Source organism: Microcebus murinus, chromosome 2 (assembly GCF_040939455.1).
Source record: "Microcebus murinus isolate Inina chromosome 2, M.murinus_Inina_mat1.0, whole genome shotgun sequence".
In the NCBI taxonomy this organism is placed as follows: Eukaryota; Metazoa; Chordata; class Mammalia; order Primates; family Cheirogaleidae; genus Microcebus; species Microcebus murinus.
Genome location: NC_134105.1, coordinates 95297469 through 95321587, shown reverse-complemented (window position 1 = coordinate 95321587; position 24119 = coordinate 95297469). Strand labels below are relative to the sequence as shown.

At 35.5% G+C, this 24119-nt stretch overlaps 1 protein-coding gene across 2 annotated transcripts in view; it reads right to left on the bottom strand.

Annotated features, from left to right (window-relative positions):
- The window catches only part of MAN1A2 (mannosidase alpha class 1A member 2), a 163468-nt gene that overhangs the window by 103779 nt on the left and 35570 nt on the right, over positions 1–24119 (bottom strand). For both annotated transcript variants that reach the window (XM_020284491.2, XM_076000012.1), the window contains exons 3-5: positions 22505–22601; positions 11527–11645; positions 4051–4131 (exon numbers count right to left, since the gene is read on the bottom strand). In XM_020284491.2, the coding sequence (XP_020140080.2) occupies positions 4051–4131; positions 11527–11645; positions 22505–22601 (297 nt within the window). The remainder of the gene's footprint in view (positions 1–4050; positions 4132–11526; positions 11646–22504; positions 22602–24119) is intronic.

Genomic DNA, 24119 nt, shown 5'->3' with positions numbered 1-24119 from the left:
GCCTGTAGTCCCAGCTACTCAGGAGGCTGAGGCAGAAGGATCGCTCGAGCCCAGGAGTTTGAGGTTGCTGTGAGCTAGGCTGACGCCACGGCACTCACTCTAGCCTGGACAACAAAGCGAGACTCTGTCTCAAAAAAAAAAAAAAAAAAGGTTGAAACAATCAGAGAATGTGACTATGATAAATACATTAAAAGGCCTAGTGGATAAGGTGGAAAAGACATATGTAGGCATAAGGAATTTTAGCAAAGAAATGGAAACCATAAGAGTTAAATGATGTGCTAGAAACTAAAACAAAACTAAGCTAAGTAAAATAACAGAGATGAAGAATACCTTTAACAGGCTCACAATTACATTACACATAGCTGAGAAGAAAAAAAAAATCAATGAACTTAAAGATAGGTATATACAAATTACCTAAACTAAAACACAAGGAGAAAAAAAAGGACTAGAGACTTCTGGGTTCTGGTCCAACATACAAGAATCCTGGAAATCACCATGCCATCCTAACAAATAAAAAGCTGACTGAACAAACTAAAAAAGCACCTCTTAAGTTGGTAAGAGAAATGAGGTCACAAGGCAAAGCACTGCCCCCAAAACTAGAGACAGACAGGAAAACACAAAGAATCACAACTTACTGGAGTAGAAACTCACAAGAATGAAACCTCTACAAGAACCAACACCTCAGTATAGAAACCTAAACTATAATTAATGAATTGTGGACAATTCTGAGAGTTAAAAATTCCAGAGGAAAGTAATCATGGAGGGGCTTACACTTTTCTACTTAGGTCTTACCTCTTAGAGTTCTACCTGCTTCTCACAGTGAATATCACGGAAAATTTCATCATGCTCTGGCTAGGGGATAAAACGAAATATTCTGAAATACACCAGAGCAGTCTAATCTTAGGGTATGCCCTCAGAAGAAACTAGTTAACCAGAGCCTAACCTGTTGGCATTTTATGAGAGCCTAAGCAATCTTGGGGAGGGGAAATATCAAACTCCAGCCCCCTCAACCTTCCACATGGAAGAAAGGAAATGCCCAACTCCGGCCAACTTCTGCCACCCTGTGGCACCTAAGGGTGTTGTGAGATACTAAGAAACACATGTGAAGTTCATAGCTTAGGAGCATAGGCTCACTAAAAGACTGAGACCTAATCACAGCACTACAGACAGGTCCCCCAAACCCTATCACATTACTAAAGGCCTATTTCCAGTAATTCCTTTTACCTAGTACATCATGTTCAGCTATTGAGAAAAATTTACAAGACATATTAAGTGACAAAAAACACAGTTTGAAGAGACAGAACAAGCATCAGAACCAGACCCAAATATGCCAAAAATGTTGTAATTATCATACTGGTAATTTAAAACAACTATGATTAATATGCTAAGAACTCCAGAAGATAACGTAGACAGCATCCAAAAACAGATGGTCAGTGTAAGCAGAGAGATGGAAATTCTAAGAACCAAAAGCTAGAGATCAAAAACACTGTAATAGGAGAGTGGAGCAAGATGGCGGACAAGAAAAACCGCCAGCCAGAGTGTCTGCAAAAAAGACAAGATTTTAGAAGAAAGTATAAGAAATGAGCAAGCAGACAAGCATACATTGGATGAGGGTCAGAAGGAGGGGTACCTAAGACTATAGGAGACTCCACGGGAGGAGAACTGGAAGAAGAGAGCTCCCGAGAAGCTTGGAGACCAGTGACAAGGGTAGGTGGGGCAGTTAACTTCCCCCTCCCTTGCATCTCAGACTGCTGGTGGGCTCTCTGGCAGTTGGAGAGACCTGTGGACACCAGCCAGAGACAGCCACTGCCAGTGAGCAGTAAGCCTGCTGCGGACTCAGTACCAGGCTCCCAGCTCCCTCGGGATACCACACCGTGCACAGACCCAAGCAGCTAGGCAGGCACCATATTGTTTCATTTTCCCCTCCCCCTTCCCTATCCACGGCTGCCAAGAGATACAATATAGCCAACAGTCAGAGGCATCTCCAGGGAACAACGGGACCTTTGCTTTTGGAAAGGATAGTGAGCTCAGATAGTGAGCTCCCTACCCGCCAGCCCTCCCAGGTGCTATTGGCCTGGTGAATCTAGAGAACAGGGCAAATCCTGAGGCTGAGAGACATCGACCCAGCTTGGGCACCCTGTGGGGGGAATTAGGACCAGCACTCCTCTCTCTAGTGGGGTCAGGGATTGAATTCCAGGGCCCAGAGGTCAGACCCGCAGACCAGATCCCGTGTACCCAGGTCTCACGTTGCCCTGGGGCATAGAAGGAATATTCGAGCCTACTAAGGTGTGTGTGCCTTCAGGGGCGGATCAGCGTGCTTGATGGCAACCCTCCTCCCAAGGAAGGGCCATGTGCCCAGCCCAGGCTGTGATCCTGTGCAGGGAACCTCCCAGGCCGCATCACAGCCAGGGGAGACCCACTGGCATGAGGTCCTGCCTGCTGGCAGATGCCCAGAAGAAGCCACGTAGTTGGGGAGGGTGGAAAGGAATGAGGCCTGCTCCAGATTGCGGGTCTCAGACAGCCCCACCCCCACATGCAGACTTTCCAGTTGAGCGGGGCCATTCCAGCCCCTCCCTGACAGCTTTGTCCAGAAGCAGAGAACAGACCTTTTACCCCTTCTAACAGCATTTTTGGTGCTTCAGGGCAGGCTTACTCAACCCAGCTCTGCCCAGACTCACTCTCAGACCAGCCCTTACTGACGTGGAGAATAAGGACACATCTGGAAGTCCCAGGGCCCCACCCACCAACTGAGGCACTAGAGTGCCTCTCCAGAGGAAAAAGAGCTGGTTACAGAACCCAAAAACAACACTGTAGCCTGCTCCTCCCAGCACGTGCCACCTACTGACGGGGAGGTCATTCTGCACAAACTTTTAATGCATCTACTGATTCATCATACAGGGTGTGGTCGAATCTCACCCACAAACACCACCTACTGGCTCAGAGACTAAACAGGGTGTACATTATCCAAACGAAAATCTAAAGGTAAGAAGCAACAACTGATCCAGATGGCAAGAAATCAGCAAAAGAACTCTGGAAGTATGAAGACTCAAATGGAAAGCACACCAGTAAAGAGGAACACCAGCCCTTTAGAAATGGACATCAACCAAAATCAGAACACTAAAATGACAGAAGAAGAATTTCAAACATGGAATGTAAGAAAATTCAATGACTTGCAAGAAAAAATGGATAACCAACACAAAGAAACCACAAAAAAAAATCCAGGCACCGGAAGAAAAATATAAAAATCAATATAAAAATCAATTCTCTCTAAATTTATAGAGGCTGAGGCAGGAGGATCATTTAAGCCCGAGTTCGAGGTTGCAGTGAACTATGATCATGCCACTGTACTCCAGGATGGGCAACAGAGCAAGATTCTTTCTCTAAAGAAAAAAATATATATGCAGGTGAAGTAGTTCCCCAAAAACTGAAATACAAATGACTTACAACTTCTTCCCTTAGTTTCTTTTTCTCTCATTCTTCAACCCCATCCTTTAGCCCTCTGAGAAGTAAAAAGAAATTTCCTAGACCCAGTGCCCCCTCACCCTAGGTCTCAAGTGTATCTATATGTATTGTATCAAGATTTCCAGAGAGAAGAATTCAGAGTTATTATTTTTTATTAATTAGTAGTATTACTTATAGCAGTAAACTGCACTTAATTTCCAAACAGGAAGTTTTAATAATTTTTGGTCTAGGAGGATCTCTATTAATTCTTCCTATTCATTAATTCTGGTCTTATGTGGACCTTTGTTTGGACCATGCAATTAACTGCAGTGGCAAAATCCTGGAGAAAATTCACTCTTGCAAAGGAGATGTAGTGTATATAAAGCGGTGAAGTGAATTTACGTTGTATTGAGATTCTCAAAATGGAAAAATCATTATTTCCAAGGAACAGTTGTGCCTAAAGCATCCAGTTCTTTCATCATATTTTTAGGTGAGTTTGATATCACTCAATTTTGAAAAATGATATGCTACTAGGGAAATCTTTCATTTTATTAAATTCCATTCATAACCCCTCCTCCCCAAACAAACATGTTACTTGATTTTGCTCACCTCCTCTCCTGAAAGGTAGTATGCTGCAAGTAGGCCTCCAATAAATCGAATGTTGACTTCAAACACAGATACCTCTGAATTCTGTGAAAACATTGAATATACATAATGCTTTATAGTTTTCAAAAATATTTTTAGTACTTCATTAGTTTCTCACAAAACATCCTATAGAAAATGCTTTTCCACTTTCTGCATCCTCGTTTCTCATGCAACTGCTATCTCACCTCCTTTTTAACATTACTGAAACTCCTGATACTGTCACTCAGCTTCCTAACTGCCAAAACCAATGAGCCATTTTCATGTACCTTACATAGTACTGTGAAATTTAACAGAGATTTAACATTGTTGACTACTGTCCCTTCCTCATGAAAGCCTTCGCTTCTTGAATTCTGGAATAGCACTCTCTACTGATGGCTCCTTTCCTTCTGTTCTAATCACCACAGCATAATTTTTACTTTTATGTCTCCTCATAAATTTTAAATAGTTTTCCAGATATACATAATAACTTAGTAACTGTTAAAGGAGGCACCAAAAACATGGTGTAATGATGGATTATTAAATTAGTAATGTTGAGAAAATTGGCTCCTACGTAAGAAATTAATGTGGATAGTCATTTCACATATATATCAAAATGAAATCTAAGTTATTTAGAAATGGAAAACAATAAAGAAGTAGAAAAAATGTGACAATATATATAAACTTCCCTGGGAAGCAGGTACTTTTTGTGAGCATAAAATCAATAATTTTGATAACAAATTAGATGATAGACTTGAAATTTTCCTAAAATACAAATTATCTATAAGAAAAAAATCATGAACAAAATTAAAAGGCAAACAGAAGAAAATTTGGCACAAATATAGCAATATTAATAAAATTACTATAAAGAGTTTATATGTTTATATGTAGACACAGATATAGATATTGCCAGAAAAATTATAATATGTGGAAAGTAGAAGTGGCAGAGAACACAACCAAAGAATCCATAGAATATAGACAACTGACTAATATAAAATTAATATTTATTTATTTTTAATAAAAATTAAAAGAAAAAATGCATTACTCTGAAGTCTTTCCAGCATTCACAGGCAGAATACATCATTTGCTAACATGAGTATATTTCTCCATTATAGAACTTTCACAATATAACATGATTTTTTGATAACATGACTGTTAACCCACCCCACCCCCGAAAGCAAAGTGCTTAGTATTGTTTCATATATTTCCAACATATAACATACTGCAGGGCACATAATAGACATTCAATTAACATGGGGAGGAAGGGAAAGAGGGCAGGAGGACCTTCACCACTCACCAAAATTGTAATAATAACCTTCTAGCCAGTTTCCCTGCTTTCATCCTTACCCTCCTCCTGACACTACATTCAGTACACTATAGTTAGAGTGAGCCTTTTAAATCTTATGCAGTTTAGGTCACTAATCTGTACAAACTCTTATAATGGCTTATTACATTCAGAGTAAAACAAGCCAACATGCTCAGAGCCCCTACAATCTCTTTGACATCTCTCCTACTAATCCCTTTGACTTACTTAACTATTAATATATGGGCCTACTTGCTGTCCCCAGAATTGCCAAACTCAAGACTCCTGTGTCAGCCTGTATACTTGTTATTCCCTTTCTGGATGCCTTCCCTTTACATAGCTAAATGAATCACTCTATTACTTCCTTCAGGTCTCTGGACAAATGTCACCTTATCAGAAATTTTTCTGACCAAAATAACATGTTTCCCTGAAAATAAGACAGGGTCTTATATTTATTTTTCCTCAAGAAGACACCCTAGGGCTTATTTTCAGGAAATATGTTATTTTTTTAACGTACGGTACAACAATCTACATTTATTCAAATATAGTTAAGTTGTCTTCTTCTGGAACATCATCACAACTCTCCAAACCCCAAATTCCATCCTGAATTTCTTGCGAGTCTATTTCCTTTAGAACCATTGGCCCCAATCTCTGTCAAGCAATAGAGCTCTCAAGGGGCAGATGAGAAGGGCTGCTCGTCTTCTTTACCTCTTCTCGAGGAAATGCATGGGTTGCGCAGATATGCTGTGTAGCCACGCTCATCACTAGGTCTTATTTTCGGGGTAGAACTTATATTGCGCAAATGCTTAGAAATCCTGCTTGGGCTTATTTTATGGGTAGGTCTCATTTTCGGGGAAACATGATAGTAATCCTCTATCACTAATATCCCTTCCTTACATTATTTCCCCAATTAACACTTATTACTTATCTGATTACTATATAATTATATAGTAATCATATATTTTTATTTGTAAAATTCATATCTTCCTTCACTAGAAAGAAGATGTGAGAAGTTCTAGAGGGCGAGAAGGGAGAAATGGAGAGGCATTACTGTTAGGAATAATGACTGAGAATTTTCTAAAATTGATGAAGATGTGAGTCCTCAAATTGATAAAACATTATGAGTCCTTTAAAGAATAACGCATAGATAAACACATGATAATGGGTTATAGAACAACAAAGTGAAAAAGAAAATATTAAAACAAGGGGGAAAAAGATGGAAGACCTTTTAAAAATTAGATTTATAGGACACTTTTTAATAGCATAAAAGAAGAGGAAAGACAATGGAACTGTACCTTTAAAAGGCTGGGAGAAAATAATCATCAACCTCTAATTCTATTTTCAGATACAATTTTTTTTTTTTTTTTTAGTAGAGACAGGGTTTCGCTCTTGATCATGCTGGTCTCGAATTCCTGAGCTCAAGCAATCCTCCCACCTCTGCTTCCCAGAGTGCTAGGATTACAGGCATGAACAACTGCGCCTGGCCAATTCTCAACTATAATATCTAGTAAGAGAGAGCCATATTATCCACATGGCTTCCCTTGAGTGTCTTCTCAAAAATGTCAACTTAACCAAGAGTCCTTGAAAAGCTACCCCATGTAAGATAGCAATATCCACCACTACAAACTAGACTCCTACTTACTCTTCTTTATTACTTTCCACAACACCTGACATACCATATATAACTTGGATATTTGTTTATTGTTTTTATCCTTCACTAAAGTATAAACTCAAGAAAGAAAGAAGACTCTGTTTTGTTCATTATTATATCCACAGAATCTAGAAAGCTGTTACAGAGGAAGCACTCAATAAATGTATCTGTTTAGCTATTACTTACCTTGGAAGTTTCAAATATAAATTGGGACTAACTAGACAATGATCACACATATGACAAGAGGGAGGAGGTGAGCTAAGTTAACAGTATTATAAAGTTCTTGCAAGCTACAGAAGGAGGATAAAGACATTGATTAATTTTAAATTTTGATGAGTATATACATTAAAACTTTAAGAATAACTCCAGAATGAATGGAAAGTATAAATGTCAAACTAGAAGAGGAAAAAAGAGACATGATTTAATCTAAAGACTGCAAACATAAAAGCAAATGAAAAATACAATAATATGGGTAGCAAAACAAAGATGGAAGCTCTAACTCCAAATATATGTTATCACAGCAAATATAAATATTTTAAACTTAACAGTTAAAATAAAAAGACTCTAAGACTGGGTATAAAAAACAAAGTTCACTGTAATCCTAGCACTTTGGGAGGCCGAGGCGGGCGGATTGCTCAAGGTCAGGAGTTCGAAACCAGCCTGAGCGAGACCCTGTCTCTACCAAAAATAGAAAAAAATTAATTGACCAACTAAAAATATATATACAAAAAATTAGCCAGGCATGGTGGCGCATGCCTGTAGTCCCAGCTACTCAGGAGGCTGAGGCAGTAGGATCGCTGAGCCCAGGAGATTGAGGTTGCTGTGAGCCAGGCTGACGCCACAGCACTCACTCTAGCCTGGGCAACAAAGTGAGAGTCTGTCTCAAAAAAAAAAAAAAAACAAAGTTCAAATACACAATTTTGAACATGCAAAATATACAACTAAAACATGACATAGAAAGGTTGAAAGTAAAGGGATGAAAAATGACTGTGCTGATTATTAAACTATTTCCCTCAGGTTCAAATCCATTCTTCTATACTCTACTTTGGTATACCAGAGTTGGAATTCTACAAATATATTTCATTTAACAGCTGGCTTTCTTTTAGGCCCTACCAATAGGAGGTTCTAAAAACACAATGCAAGACTGGAGGAAGGAGAAGTGACTTATTTCTTCCTATTTAATTCTAATTTCTGACAGTGTCAAACCAGCCAGCATTCTTCACCCTGGCTGTGGTAGCTGGTTCTGGGATATATTTCCCCTGTCACACACACACAGAATCCCCAATCCTGCCTCACTGTGCCCCTTAGAAATATTAAAAAGTAGGTGCCCTCTCTTCAGAGGTCTGAATTCCAGCTCTGAGGCAGCCCTTCTAAGAGCTCCTAAGGAGTAGCAACACCTGAGCAGCACTGGGTACTAGTTCTACAGAGCCCGAGCTACTAAATTTTAATGACCCTAATCACTTCCCATTGTTCTCACAGTCCCATGAGTGGTAGCTGTTTCCTGTTTCTTATATTATTAGTTACTACCTCTGGGGATATCACAATGCTCTCTGTTTGCCTTTTTGGTTCCTTATTACTTGGTTAACAAGTCTAAACATCAAATCTTCTAGTTAAAATAAGTGGTATAAGTTATGGTTCTTGATTGAGCTCTAACTGATACAATGATATACGAGTGAATTATTAGCCATAATAAAGCTGCCATGTTAATGAATGGGAATATTTGAGATTGCACAGATGCCAATTCTTTCCAAATTTCCAAATCTGTAAATTAAATGCAATCCTCACCACAATTTCAACATGGTTTTTCAGAACTCAAAAGAGCAAAGGGCTGAGAATTAAGATAATTTCTTCATAGAATAAGATCAGATATTAAGATTCAAATACAGATATCAAGCCTCTTATAAAAATATGTAGTTAAGGGCCGGGCGTGGTGGCTCACGCCTGTAATCCTAGCACTTTGGGAGGCCGAGGCGGGCGGATTGCTCAAGGTCAGGAGTTCTAAACCAGCCTGAGCGAGACCCCGTCTCTACCAAAAATAGAAATAAATTAATTGACCAACTAAAAATATATATACAAAAAATTAGCCAGGCATGGTGGCGCATGCCTGTAGTCCCAGCTACTCGGGAGGCTGAGGCAGTAGGATCACTGAGCCCAGGAGATTGAGGTTGCTGTGAGCCAGGCTGACGCCACGGCACTCACTCTAGCCTGGGCAACAAAGTGAGACTCTGTCTCAAAAAAAAAAAAAAAAAAAAATGTAGTTAAGATAGTTTAGTATTGATATAAGGATAAAGAAGAAAGCCAATGGAAAAGAATAAATTAATACGACTAACATATGACTCATGTGGCATGTAAAAATAGCAGGGAAATAAATAGTGCTAGGATCAGTTGATAATTTCCTATTTTACACTATATACAAAAATCAATTCCATACAAGTTAAAAACTAAATGCAAAAGCAAAACTTTAAAATGTTTAGAATAAGGCCAGGCATGGTGGCCCACCCCTGTAATCCTAGAACTCTGGGAGGCCAAGGCGGGAAAATAGTTTAAGCTCAAGGAGTTCAAGACCAGCCTGAGCAAGACCCCATCTCTACTAAAAAAAATAGAAAGAAATTAGTTGGATGACTAAAATAAACAAACTTAGCCAGGCATGGTGGTGCATGCCTGTAATCCCAGCTACCTGAGAGGCTGAGGCAGGAGGATCGTTTGAGCCCAGCAGTTTGAGATTACTGTGAGCTAGTCTGACACCATTGCACTCTGGCCCGGGCAACGATGAGACTCTGTCCCCAAAAATAAATACATAAATAAAACATTTAGAATAAAATATAAGACTCTTCATGACCTAAGAGTAGGAATTTCTTGAACAAGATACAAAAAGCACAATCTATAAGGGTTACGTAGCTACAAAGAAAAAAGACATTTCTCAGCTTTCCTTTACAGTTAGGTAGGGCCATTTTAGGAAAGCTTACAAGCAAAAATGGTTGACCAACTCCTGAGAAGTGTTCTTAAAGAATAGTCACATATCTTCCTTCTGTCTCTTCCTCCTTTCTGTCAAATGGAATATAGACAAGATGCCTGGATCTTGAGGAACTATCTTGTACCACTGAGGTCAAAGATATACACTGAAGATGACACAACAACAAGCAAGACAAAGGACCGTAGGTCCTTGTTGATCAAGGAGCTACCCAAACTAGCTCTGAACTGCTTATCTCTGTATTTGATTTACATGAAAGAAAAATAAACATCTATCTTGTTTAAGCTATTTTACATTAAGTTTTCTGCCACTCACAGCCAAATCTAAACTTAACTAATAATAAAAATTGTTCTAAGTCCAAAATGCCAGAGTAATATAAAGAAAAGGAAACAGTTTTTGTCTAGTTAGTACTAAGGAAAGCATCAGAGAAGAAATATTATGGATTTAAATCGTAATTTAAATAATGAAGAGTTTGCCAGAGAGAAAAGCACAGAGAAGGAGTGAAAGATACTGCAGCCCAAAGGAATAGCAAAAACAAAGATCATGAAAGGTGATAACAAATATAACAAAACACACATCTTTTAGGTGAAGACTAGTAACAATAAAAATAATTGCTATCATTTACTAAGCACTTAATATGTACTAGATCACCTCAAATAATTATCACAATATTATATGGGATAGCAATTCTATGACAAGTTCAGAAAGAACAAGTAACTTTCCCAAATCACACAGTTAAGATTATAGCTGTGCTGGGCTTCACACCTAAGCAGTACCTCTTAACAATTATGCAAAAGTGCTGGAAGGATGGGCATAGGCCTAATGAAGAAGGTTCACTAAATTTAATGATTTGGTACAAATCTTTTTTAAAAAAAAAAAACACTCATTATTTATAAAGTAGTTATGGTTGCCTGATTCTTCTAATTCATTGCTTTCTGCACCCCCCCCCATTGCCTTAACACATGTAACAGATTACTTTAAATAATAAGTAACATGAAGATGGTGGGAAAGGGTGTATATTTTACACAAAAAATAAATAACAATTGATAATCTCAAAAGAAAAAGGACTTACGATTTCTTTAAACTGCTAGTAAAATGCTCAAAACTACTATGGTTAGTATCTTGGGCCATTCATGCTGTTGTAAGAAAATACCATAAACTAGGAAGCTTATAAACAACAAAAATTTATTTCTCACAATTCAAGTGGCTGGGAAGTCCAAAATAAAGGCACCAGCAGATTCTGTATCTGGTGAGGGCTCACTTTCTAGTTCCCAGACGGTGCCTTCTCACTGTGTCCGCACATAATGGAAGGAGCCCGGCAGCTTTCTGGGGCATATTTTATAAGGACACTAATTCCAGTCATAAGTACTCCATCCTCATGACATAATCACCTCCCAGTGCCCCACCCTAATACTATCCATTAATGACTAAGTTTCGACATATGAATTTGGGGAGGACACAAACATTCAGAAAATAGTAGTTAAGCACTGTATCTTTTCATAGCCAATCTAAGAGATTAATTATCAATCATATACTCACCACACTGAAATCAAGGTTGTCTTCAATCCATCTTTGCCCATCCAGAAATTCAGCATGAAGTCCCATGATATAAAGGGTATCCAAAGCATCTACTATGGTAGCACCCATTTGTGAACTTCCTATATTTGGGGGGAAAAAAACCTGTCATTAAAGAGATCTCCTTCATATAAGATCTATTTTAATTTTTGCATATATAAGAGTAAACTAAAGTAAGAATATAAAGACCAAAAAGAATACCCAACATTATTCACTTTTCCACTAGACTAAGTAATATACAAAGTTTAATATATTTTACTAAAGATGGTACATTGATATCTAATAGGAATATAAAGGAAAACTGAAAGAATAATTCTCCTTAACTTTCTGCCTAGTCAGAATATGAAATATCTACCTACTTAACTAGGATAGGAAAAAAGAGAGAGGATTAATTCAAGAAAAGAGGAGGGTTGTTCAAGATGACAAACTAAACCATAAGACAACCATGCTCTTCAGATCCAAGTTCATAAAAAGGACAAAGAATATATTTAAAAATAATAAATGTATAACAAATATATTTAAAAATAATAAATATACAACAATAATAAACATACAACCAGAGTAGAACAGAAACTTGGTAATCTATAACAGTCAAAAAGCAGGTAGATCATACTAAAAAGGAAAACCATAAAACAAAATATAAGTAGAGAAAAAACAAAATAAGATGTACCTACCTTCAAAAAATAGATAATCCTGATCTTAAATGTTCCAAGGAGAAAGGGAGGGAGCGAGGGAGGGGAAGGAGGGATTAATTCAAAGCCAGACTGATACTAAAACTAAATAATGAAAACACAAGACAAGAAAACTGGCCAATCTTACTAATAAATATGATTGCAAAAATCCTAAGTAAAATAGTAACAAAACAAATCTAGTAGTTTAGTAAAAGAATAAATAACAGGAGATGGGTTCTCCCCAACCCTACAAATGCAATTATTATTTCTGTCCCCTGAGAATGGAAATCATCCACACAGCTTACTGCTTACATTAACATGGCTTTACTGCAACATTTTCTTCAACAACATGAGTTTATTATTCCAGGAGACTTGCCCAGAAAGATAAAAGTTGCAAAAAATATTTTATTGTTCATTCCAGGAACGACCTGAAAGACCTATCAAATCTTCAACAGAAAATATCAAGTGATGGTTTAATATCTCAAGACTCTGAACTCGTCAAAATATTCCCCTTACCAATTCTAAACTATTAATATTATATCATGATCCTTACCCAATCATAACCATGATCTGTACCCCAATCGAAACACTTATCTTAAACCAGATTTAAAATCTCAATAAATATCTCAACTTTCTCCTTCCCCCTTTGAAAGGCTACTACAGCTCTGGTGAAGTAGTGATCTCCTTACAATGGGAAGCATTAACAGCTCTGTCTTACCAGCAAGGTTTTTGGGTGCATTTTAGGAGCCACCATTCAACATTACTTAGTTCACATTTCCCATCTATTATTCTTTCTTTTCTTTTCTTTCTTCTGCCATCCTCTTTTTTCTGGGTAAAAATTTCTTCTGGTGGTTTAAAGCTATCCAAATTTGTTCTTATGATGGCTATCCTTAACTTACATGCCATTCTCTTGTTCATGTGCTCCTAATAATTTCTTTGACTTATCAATATGTGTATCTTCCTACTAACAAGTACTCCAACACACTCTGATAAAGTCCTTGCTCTTCTAATTACTTCCCTTCATGTTGATATTATTTAGGATGTTAGTTCTGGGTTATTACATACTTTCCTTTCACTTTTCTTGTTCCTTAGCTTTTTATTAAGATAAAAACTTTATCAAGCCACTTAATCACCCATATACCCCTAATCTCTGCATAATTGCTTGAATATGCATCGTTTTTATTTTAGTATTTCATCCAAAACAAAACTTACTTTAAATCCTTGAATACTGTTTTTGTTCTTGTTTTAATTTTTGTAGGTACTTATGCTCCTCCATTATCTAGTTATTTATTCAGTCCTTTAAGTGCATATTCCTCTAAGGTACTGACTACCCTGGGATGGAAAAAGACCTGACCCACCTATTCTGTACCAATCCTGGTAAGTACTGCAAGATGCCATGAATTGAAGTGCTCAAGGAAGAGAAGGGCAAAATTAAAATTACTGGCTATCACTATAGTTCTTTACCTACTGTGTTTCCCCCAAAATAAGACCAACCCATAAAATAAGCCCTAGCAGGATTTCTAAGCATTTGAGCAATATAAGCCCTACCCCGAAAATAAGACCTAGTGATGGTATCTGCACAACCCATGCATTTCCTCGAGAAGCGGTAAAGAAGATAAGCAGCCCTTCTCATCTGCCCCATGAGAGCTCTACTGCTCGACGTGAGAGATTGGGGCCAGTGGTTCTAAAGGAAATAGAGTCACAAGAAATTCAGGATGGAATCTGGGGTTTGGAGAGTTATGATGATGTTCCAGAAGAAGACGACTTAACTATATTTGAATAAATGTAGATTGTTGTACCGTACTTAAAAAAAAATAACACATCCCCTGAAAATAAGCCCTAGGGTGTCTTCTTGAGGAAAATAAATATAAGACCCTGTCTTATTTTGGGGGAAACGAGGTAGTCAACTCAAGATTTTGACTAGAAAAAATGAAAACGCCTAATACTATCCTGGCATCAAAGAAGTAGCAAGACAGGACATTATAGAATATATAAAACATCAATAAAAAATTAGCATGAGAACATGGGAATCAACTAAAACAGTTCTTAGAAAAAAACTAATAACTTAAAATATTTATACTATTTAACAAGAACAATTTAACAATGAATTCAACATTAGAATTAGTAAAGCCAAATGCAGAAACTAATGAATTAGAACTGAAGAAACTCATCAAAATAAATTCAAAAGATGCTTCTATGAAAAGAAATATATGATGAATCTATCACTAAAAAATTAGGTAATTTTTTAAAAGTAGACAAGAGAATACAAAAACACAAAAGTAACAAAAATGCAATAGAGAAATTTATAAAAAGCCTATTTATTTCATGCATATTTTCACAATAAATTTGAAAATAAATGGAATGATTTTTCTTATAAAATATGTATTGTTTTGACTTACAAAAGAAGAAACAGAAAATCTAAGCGAACAGACCAAGAAACAGGAAAATTGAGAAGTTTTCAAATTGCTAGTCACTATACAAGTATCCTACACATTGAAAATTTCATAGAATGAATTCTACTTTAAGTTTAAAAATATCTCCTAGATAAACTTTTACGGAACATAGAAAAAAGCTTAAATTCAATTTATAAATTCTTTATAGCACTGATGAAAAAAACCTAACTTACTAAGAAAAATACAATGACATCTGATCTCATTTGTGAGCATCACAGAAATATTTAGGAGTAGAATCACTAGGCTGTACGGTAAGTTTATGTTTAACTTTATAAAAAAACCAAAAACTAGGCCGGGCGCGGTGGCTCACGCCTGTAATCCTAGCGCTCTGGGAGGCCGAGGCGGGCGGATTGCTCGAGGTCAGGAGTTCGAAACCAGCCTGAGCAAGAGCGAGACCCGTCTCTACTATAAATAGAAAGAAATTAATTGGCCAACTAATATATATACAAAAAATTAGCCGGGCTTGGTGGCGCATGCCTGTAGTCCCAGCTACTTGGGAGGCTGAGGCAGGAGGATTGCTTGAGCCAGGAGTTTGAGGTTGCTGTGAGCTAGGCTGACGCCATGGCACTCACTCTAGCCTGGGCAACAAAAGTGAGACACTGTCTCAAAAAAAAAAAAAAACCAAAAACTGCTTTCCAGAATGTGTCATTTTGTACTTCCAATAGCAATATTTGAGATATACAGTTGCTCTACCATCCTTGTCAATATTTGGTATTGTTGGTCTTCCAAATTTTAGTCATTTTAATGGCTGTGTAGAGATACTGCATTGTGATTTGAATTTTACTTTTTCTGATTACTAATGTGCTCACTAGCTACTCATATACCTTTTGTGGTGGGGAATTCTTTATTCTGGATACATCCTTATGTATGCATTGTAAACATTTTTCTCCAAGGCTATGGCTTGCTTTTTCATTTTCTTGATTTTGGAAAGCAGAAATTTTAAATTTTCATTAGTTCAATTTATCAATTTTTTCTTTTATACTTGACGCCTTTCATATTATAAAAAAATCCTTGCTTACCTCAAGATCACAAAGATTTTCTCAAAGATTTTCTACTAGAAGTTTCATATTTTTAGCTTTTATGTTTATTTAGATCTGTGATCCATTTCAAGTTAATTTTTGTATACAATGTTGAAGGAAAAGTCAAGGTTCATTACTTTTCCATACAAATATCCAATAGATCCAGCACTGTTTGTTGGAAAGACTATCCTTTTACTCATTGAATTACCTTAGCACCGTTGCTGAAATCAATTAGCCATGTATGTGTGGTTCTATTTCTATTCTTTTCCACTGATCTCTACATTTATTCTTATGCTGAAACAATACTGTCCTCAACTGTAGCTTTACAGTAAATCTTAAAATCAGGTAGTATAAATCCTTCAACTTTGTTCTTTTTTAAAAATTATTCTGTGGCTTGTTGCAGTGGCTCACACCTGTAATTCCAGTGCTTTAGGAAGCCAAGGTGGGGAGACTACTTGGGGCCAGAGTTCAGGACCAGCCTGGGCAACATAGTAAGACCCCATCATTATAAAAAAGAAGAAAAAAATTAGCTGGGCATGCCCATAGTCTCCCAGCTTCTCAGGAGAGGCTGAGGTGGGGGATCCCTTGAGGCCAGGAATTTTAGGATGCAGTGAACTATGATCACACCACTGCACTTCAGCCTGGGTGACAGAGCAAGACCCTGTCTCAAAAAATACAAAACAATAAATCAGGGTTGGCAAATTTTTTTGGTAAAGGGCCACACAGTAAATATTTTAGGCTTGCAGGACATATGGTCTCTCGTCACAACTACTGAACTATGCTGTTGTAGCATGAAAGAAACCATAGATAATACATAAACAAATAGTTGTACCTGTGTTCCAATAAAATTTTATTTATGGAGACGGGTATATTCTCTTTAACTCTGTTGTTTTGTAATTATTTAGAATAACTTAAAATATTTAAAAATTATGTTTATCTCTGTTGTTTTGAAATTCTGTTGAATCCATGGATGCAGAACCTGCAGATACACAGGGCAGACTATATAAAAAGAATAATACATCATGACTAAGTGGGGTTTATCCTAGAAAGGCATGGTTGGCTTAACATTTGGAAACTGGTTAATGTAATTTAAGATATTAAGAGAATAAAAAATGCATATGATCATCTAAGTAGATGCAGAAAAACCATTTAACAATATTCAACATCCATCTGTGATAAAAGCTTGATAAAGAGAATTTCAAAACACCACAACAAACAAAAATTTTTTTTTAAAAAACCCACATACTTAATGTTGAAGGACTGGATACTTTCCCCTAAGTTTTTGAAATAGGCAAGGATGTTTCCTCTCTCACTTCTATGTATTGTGTACTGGAGGTCCTAGCCAGTTCACTAAAGCAAAAAAAAAAGAATAAAAATTGGAAATGAAGACGTAAAACTGTCTTTACTTTTTTAAGTACATGATTGTCCATGAAGAGAATTCTAAAGATTCTGCCAAAGAAACCAAAAAAGTACTAGAATGAATAAACAAATTTAGTAAGGTCATAGGATACAAATTCATTATTCAAAATCAACTATATTTTTCTATATATTAGCAATAAAGTTATAAATATAATTTTTAAAATGTAATTTGTAATAGCATCAAAAAATATGAACTATATGTGGATGAACTTGACAAAATATGTGCAAAACCTATACACTGAAAACATTTTAGGTCATTATCAAGATAAACTTAAGAGGACGTAAATAAACAGGAGAGAGATGCCATCTCCACAGGTTGTATATCCACAGATTCAAACCATGGGTCAAAAATATTTGGGGAAAAAATAAAAAATAATATAAGAATTTAAAATAACACAAATTTAAAAATACAGTATTAACAACCCATTACATAGCACTTACATGGTATCAGGTATTGTAAGTAATCAAAGTTGACGTAAATTGTACTGGAGGCAATGCTTTAGCTTTATGCAAATATTATGCCATTTCATATAAGGGACTTGAGCATCCACAGATTGTAGTATTCTCAGGGTTTCTGAAATCAACTCCCATGGATACTGACAGACAACTATATTACCGAATGACATTTACTAAGATTTGATTAAATATTTTTATGTATGTTGCTAAATTAGATTTACTATGATTTGATCAAATATTTTCTTGTCTATTTTATGTCTCTTGGTCCATAGTTTCCTTTCCTTGTAATACCTTTTCTTGGTTTTGGTAGAAGGACTTTAGTGATGCTACCAAGAACACACATTAACAATTCTAAATGTAAACACCTAACAAGAGTACCTTAAAATACATGGAGCAAAAGCTGACTGAACTAAAAAAAGTAAGAGACAAATCCAAAATGAGAGTCTGGACTTCAACAGCCCTCTCTCAGTAACTGACAGAATCAGACAGACAACCAATTAGGACAGAGAAAACCCGAACAATCCTATTAACCAATGATATCTAACTGACATCAATAGAACATTCCACACAATGACAGCAGAATACACATATATATATTCTTTCCAAGAACAAGTGGAAAATTCACCAAGACAGATCATATACTGGGTCATAAAACAAACCTAAAACAATGTAAAAGAACTGAAATCATATGAAGTACATTCCCTGATAATAATGGAATTAAAACTAGAAATCTGTAACAGCAGGGTAAAAACAAATCTCCAAACACTCAAAAATTAAACAATTTACTCAAGGGAAATTTTTAAACATACTAAATTGAATGAAAATTAAAATAAATCAAAATCAATGCGATGCAACTAAAGCAGCACTTAGCACGAAATCTGTAGTACTAAATATATGTATTAGAAAAAATCAATAATCTAGGTTTCTATTTCAAGAAACTAGAAAAGAGTAAAACCAACCCAAATCGTCCAAAAGGAAGAAAACAGTAAGGAGCAGAAATTAAAGAAATGAAAACATAATATATTTAAAAGATCTTTGAAACTAAAAGCTGCATCTGTGAAAAGATTAATAAAATTAATAAATGTCTAGTAGGATTGACAAAGAAAATGAGAAAAAATATAAAACAATATTAGGAATGAAAGGGAATTATTTATATAGCTACCACAGACATCCAAATGACAAGGCAATTCTCCAAACTCCTCTGCCCACATAAAATCAATAACTTAGATGAAATAGACCAATTCCTTAAAAACCACAAACTATCAAAACCTACCCAAGATGAAACAAATAAATTGAATAGTCCTTACTATTAGAAAGATTGAATTTGTGATTTAAAAACTTTCAAGGAAAAAAATTTCCATGCAGATAGTTTCACCAGTGAAATATACCAAATATTTAAGGAAAAATAAAACTTATCCTAAATAATCTCTTCCAGAAGAACAAAGAGCAGAGAACACTTCCCAACTCATTTTATGCGACCAGCATTATCCTTATACCAAAATAAGACAAAGACAGTAAAAGAAAAGTACAGACCAGTATCCCTCAAAATATGAAAGCAAAATTCATTAACAAAATGTTAGAAAATTAAATCACAGTTAAATTGGAAACAACAAAAAGAATTTATTTACATACATACACATATATACACACAGAAACATCCATCCATACACATACACATGCAGAAAATGAAAAGCACCCTTCAAAACACATTATGAAGTCAAATACTCTTTGCCAAATCAAAATAATTTCTTTTGAATGCCAAAAGATCTATCCCCAACAAAACTTTTATTTAGATATTCTATAGAATATCTAATATATTTAGATATATAAAATATCTAAATAGATAGATAGATAGATAAATTCTACAGAATATCTAATATATTAGATATCTAATATATTCTATAGAATATAGATATTCCATAGAATATCTAATATATTAGATATATAAATATATAGATAGATAAATTCTATAGAATATCTAATATATTAGATATATAAATATCTAATATATTCTATAGAACATAGATATTCTAGAGAATATCTAAATAAAAAGAATTCATTCTATTAATCATATTAGAATAATCAACATCAGTGCTAACTCATGTCCAGTAGCATTTCCTCCTTCCCACTCACAAGATTCAGGGGCAGGCCCTAACCAGGCAAAACAAAATGAACATATGCCATCCTTCCAGGTAAAGCATTTGGTTCAACCCTGGGTACAAAACCAATCAGAGACAAGAAACAATGAGCCTTTCAATGATATTTCTAAAAAGCTCAAGTGCTCTTGTCTTGACAGTGTTCTCTTTTCTATAGATGTAGTAGTATGAAAATAAGAAGCTTCAAACTGCTGCAGCCACCCTGCTAAGAAGCTAGCTTGACAGTACCAACACAGAGGAGAGGAAAACAGAGGAAAGAGATAAAGAAAAAAAGATGAGCTGCAATCAGATCTACACCAGGACTTTGGTGAGCTGATGAAACTTCCTTTTTAGTTTAAGACATTTGCAATGGATTTTCTGTTATCTGCGCATAAAGAGTCTTCTGATGCCAAGGACTAACTAGATAGAAGTCAGAAGAGCACTGAGTTCAGTTACCAAATGAAAGAACTGTTTAATAATCAAGGCTAAGAAAAAAGGAAAAAGTTTTAAGTTAATGTTTTCCTGATAATCTAGAATTTTGCGAATAAAGGTTCATTAACCACCTGTGTGTTCCTACAGTAACAGAGAGGTTGAACTTTTAAAGTACCCTCTAAGATTCTAATTTTGGAAAACATCTAATTTGGGATGTTAAGCAAGACACTGAGAGCTATTACTCTTCTCTTTGACTTTTTCTATTTTAAAAAAGATAAGCAGAGTTTTAAAAAAAATTCAAATTGTACTCACTAGGAAGAATATGAGATGCACAGAAGAAACACAGTAAGTAGAAAACAAAATCTTAAACTTTAAAAATTCATCCTTTAATAAACTGCCTATCTACAATTTACAAGTATAAGACAAAACACATTAATAGAATAAAGGATCTATTTCTACTTAGCTTACTTAGCTAGAAAAAAAAACTTTGCCACTCAAAAAATTCAGTAAAAATATAAGCACCTAATTTTGACCACTGAAAATTCTGCACATTGAATTTTTGCTTTTTCTACCACTTCACCATAACTTTCTTCTCATAATAAATGTTTCTTATGTGATGAAATTAAATTGTTTCTCTCTTTAAAGTTTACTAAAGCATGGCCGGGCGCGGTGGCTCACGCCTGTAATCCTAGCACTCTGGGAGGCCGAGGCGGGCGGATTGCTCAAGGTCAGGAGTTCAAAACCAGCCTGAGCGAGACCCCGTCTCTACCATAAAAATAGAAAGAATTTAATTGGCCAACTAATATATATAATATAAAAATTAGCCGGGCATGGTGGCTCGTGCCTGTAGTCCCAGCTACTCGGGAGGCTGAGGCAGGAGGATTGCTTGAGCCCAGGAGTCTGAGGTTGCTGTGAGCCAGGCTGACGCCACGGCACTCACTCTAGCCTAGGCAAGAAAGCGAGACTCTGTCTCAAAAAAAAAAAAAAAAAGTTTACTAAAGCAGCATCAGGACCAGCATCTATTTGATAAAGGTTAACACATTATGTTCTGAGAAATATGGTTTGAAACAAGTAAAAAATATCTAGTTATTTTTAATACATATTTATACTGGAATCCTTTAAAAGGGCTCACAGTTTATCACTGAGTTTAATATAAAGGGATAATTACTTGAAGAGAGGATCTAATTTTAATTTATTATTAAACATAATATCTTTTAGTGCACTAATGCATTGCTTAATGCACTAAATATAAAGTCTTTTTGCGACATTCACAAAGCAATGGAAACTTTCAGGAAATATGCTTTATGTCATTATGTGATAGCTGATAAATTCAATGTCTTATTAGAGATGTAGTCATTGATTATCTAAAGGAAATTTTTTCCCTGTACTCCCCTACCACATCTCTCAAACCCAGGATAAATTATTTGTAAGACATTTTCTTCTTCTGACACAAAATAAGCAACAACAAATTATAAGGGAAACCATAGCATTAGAAAAGTTCTTCCACAGTCTCACCAAGATAATTGCTGCTACTTTTATTACTGTGATGGTGTACTTTAAGTAATAAAATTGTGTTACATATAATTAGTATATGTATCTTCGTAACCCATTAAAATTTTTTGTCTTTACCTATTGTTACTTAAAAGAGAACCATCACATCAAGGAGCATTTAAAATGAGGGAAAAGAGTGAAGACTACAAAGAGTAGCTAGACAATTCTCAACACTTATCTTTGGGTTTAGTAAAAGTTGTTAGTTAAATTAGTTAAGTAAGTTAACTTACTGCTCGAGTCAGTTAAACTAGTAATTTTAACAAGTGGACTAAATTCAAAAGAGGCAGAAGGAAAAAATTCAAGACGAACACAGCTCTTCTCCAAACTTCCATTTACACGCATTGTTTATTTTTCCTTAGGAACTGTGAATGTACAACATAACCCGCTCAATTTGCCACCAAATCACTATGGGCATGCTACTTTTTTTTTTTTTTTTAATGTACACAGCACTACTGGAATTTCCTATCCTTCTCCTCTTCCTCCCCTCTTCCAATACATTGATAATGTATTGAAGAAAAAAAATCACAAATAGGTACCTACCTTTCCTGACATTAAAGAAAAAATGTAGGAAAAAATTTCAAAATACTCAGATAAATGACTAAAGCATCCATATGTAAACAAAATTTACCAAATCCGTGTATTCCAAAACAACTAGAACCAAATCTTAACTGAAACTTGCAAAAATATACACATTTCTTCAAATTATAGTTCTACAGAAATACTCAGATTTTAGAAATTACTTTAAAAAGCTAGATCTTGTTTTAAAAGATGGAGGCAGAAATAGTAATCAGAAAAAGTAAACTTACCAAATATGTTAGTGGAGTGTCCTTTCTTTGCAATAGGTCTGAGTTCATTATGTCCCCACCCATATGTCTTATAATTATCCCAGGCATGTTTCATCATCTGAGAAAAGAAAAAGTATAATCCATCAATTTAAACTATTCACAAACTGTTATTTTTATATTTCATGTAATTTTCGATTCTATATCTTTACCCATTCTCCTAGACCTCTTACATTAGTATTATTAATCAATTAACCTTTGTATCAGTGTGAAAACACACATAATGATGTTTAATCTCAAACTACACAACAGAAAAAAAAATGGGTGTAAAAGACAAGTTCTTTTTCTTGGTGAGGAAGATGTCTGTTTGGTATTCTTCCCTGTCAGTCCCTTGGGAACAGCTCCCTTTACCTCACTGTGATTGTGACAGAGTTGTCAGTCAAAGAGCCATGCTTCTGCCACCAATTAACTCAGCCTGGCCATACCCTTAGACCAGAGATCAGCAAACTTTAATTCTGCCATTGCAGCACAAAAGCAGTCCTAGTAATACCCCCGTTCAGAGAGGACTTGACTACATATAAGGAAAATCCCAAGTAATCTAACAAAAAAGCTACTAGAATTAATAATGACTTCAGTAAAGTAAGAAGATACAAGTTTGATAAAGTAACATCAAATGTATTTCTATATACTGAGTTTTGTGAATACTTCTAGCAAATTACTAAGCCTGAGGATTGTCTTGGGATCCTGTGAACATACATGGTTATCCATCTGAATTGTTATGTATATGAGAAAGTATTTCAATAAATTATGACATCTGAATAAAGTAAGTCAGGCATCTGAAAGAAAGTATCTATCAATGTCTCCCCAACACTGTCCAAAGAGAGTGCCTTAAGTAGTCCTTATATAAAACATAGACTCTACAATTGAAATAAAATCAGATTGTAGCTCTATTGACTCTATCAAGGTCAAGGTTTTATAATAATGTATAGGGCCAAGCTTAAAATATCTGTTAAACCTTCTATCTACATTACTAGTATATAAACAGATATTTGACTATTTGAACTAAATCTTATTTTATGATAAACAAGCCTTTTGAAATATTATTGATGCTACTACACTCTGACAAAATCTTTGTCTTTGAAGGCAGTTATAATTGCAAACTCCACCCAGAATTATCATGAGTTCTAGTTAACAAGGCTTAACTCAAATATTCGCTAGATTTTTCCCCCCCTCTGGTATTTTTATCTCTAAATAATTAGAGAATAACAAATTGAAATGCTTCTCAGGCTACATAAACTGAAAATTTTGAGATCAATTCTTCCCTGTTCTTCAATCCACGAAGACTCTTTGGAAGAAATGTGCTCTTAATCTACAGTGTGGTTGAGAGGTAGGTATAAGGACATGTTCCCAAAAAGATTGCAGATATAATTCTAACTCTTTAGAAGCATGTTTATGAGATTTTCATAGTATCTAGCAGAGTCCCTTATAACTGAACACTTAAAAAATTGCTTATTCAATGAGAAATTATACATGGATCTATTATTTACAAAATTCTATATTTCAAAAGATCTCTGAACACAAGGTGAGTGATATAACCATCCAAACAATATTATATCAAATGTTTTAAATATCTAATTAT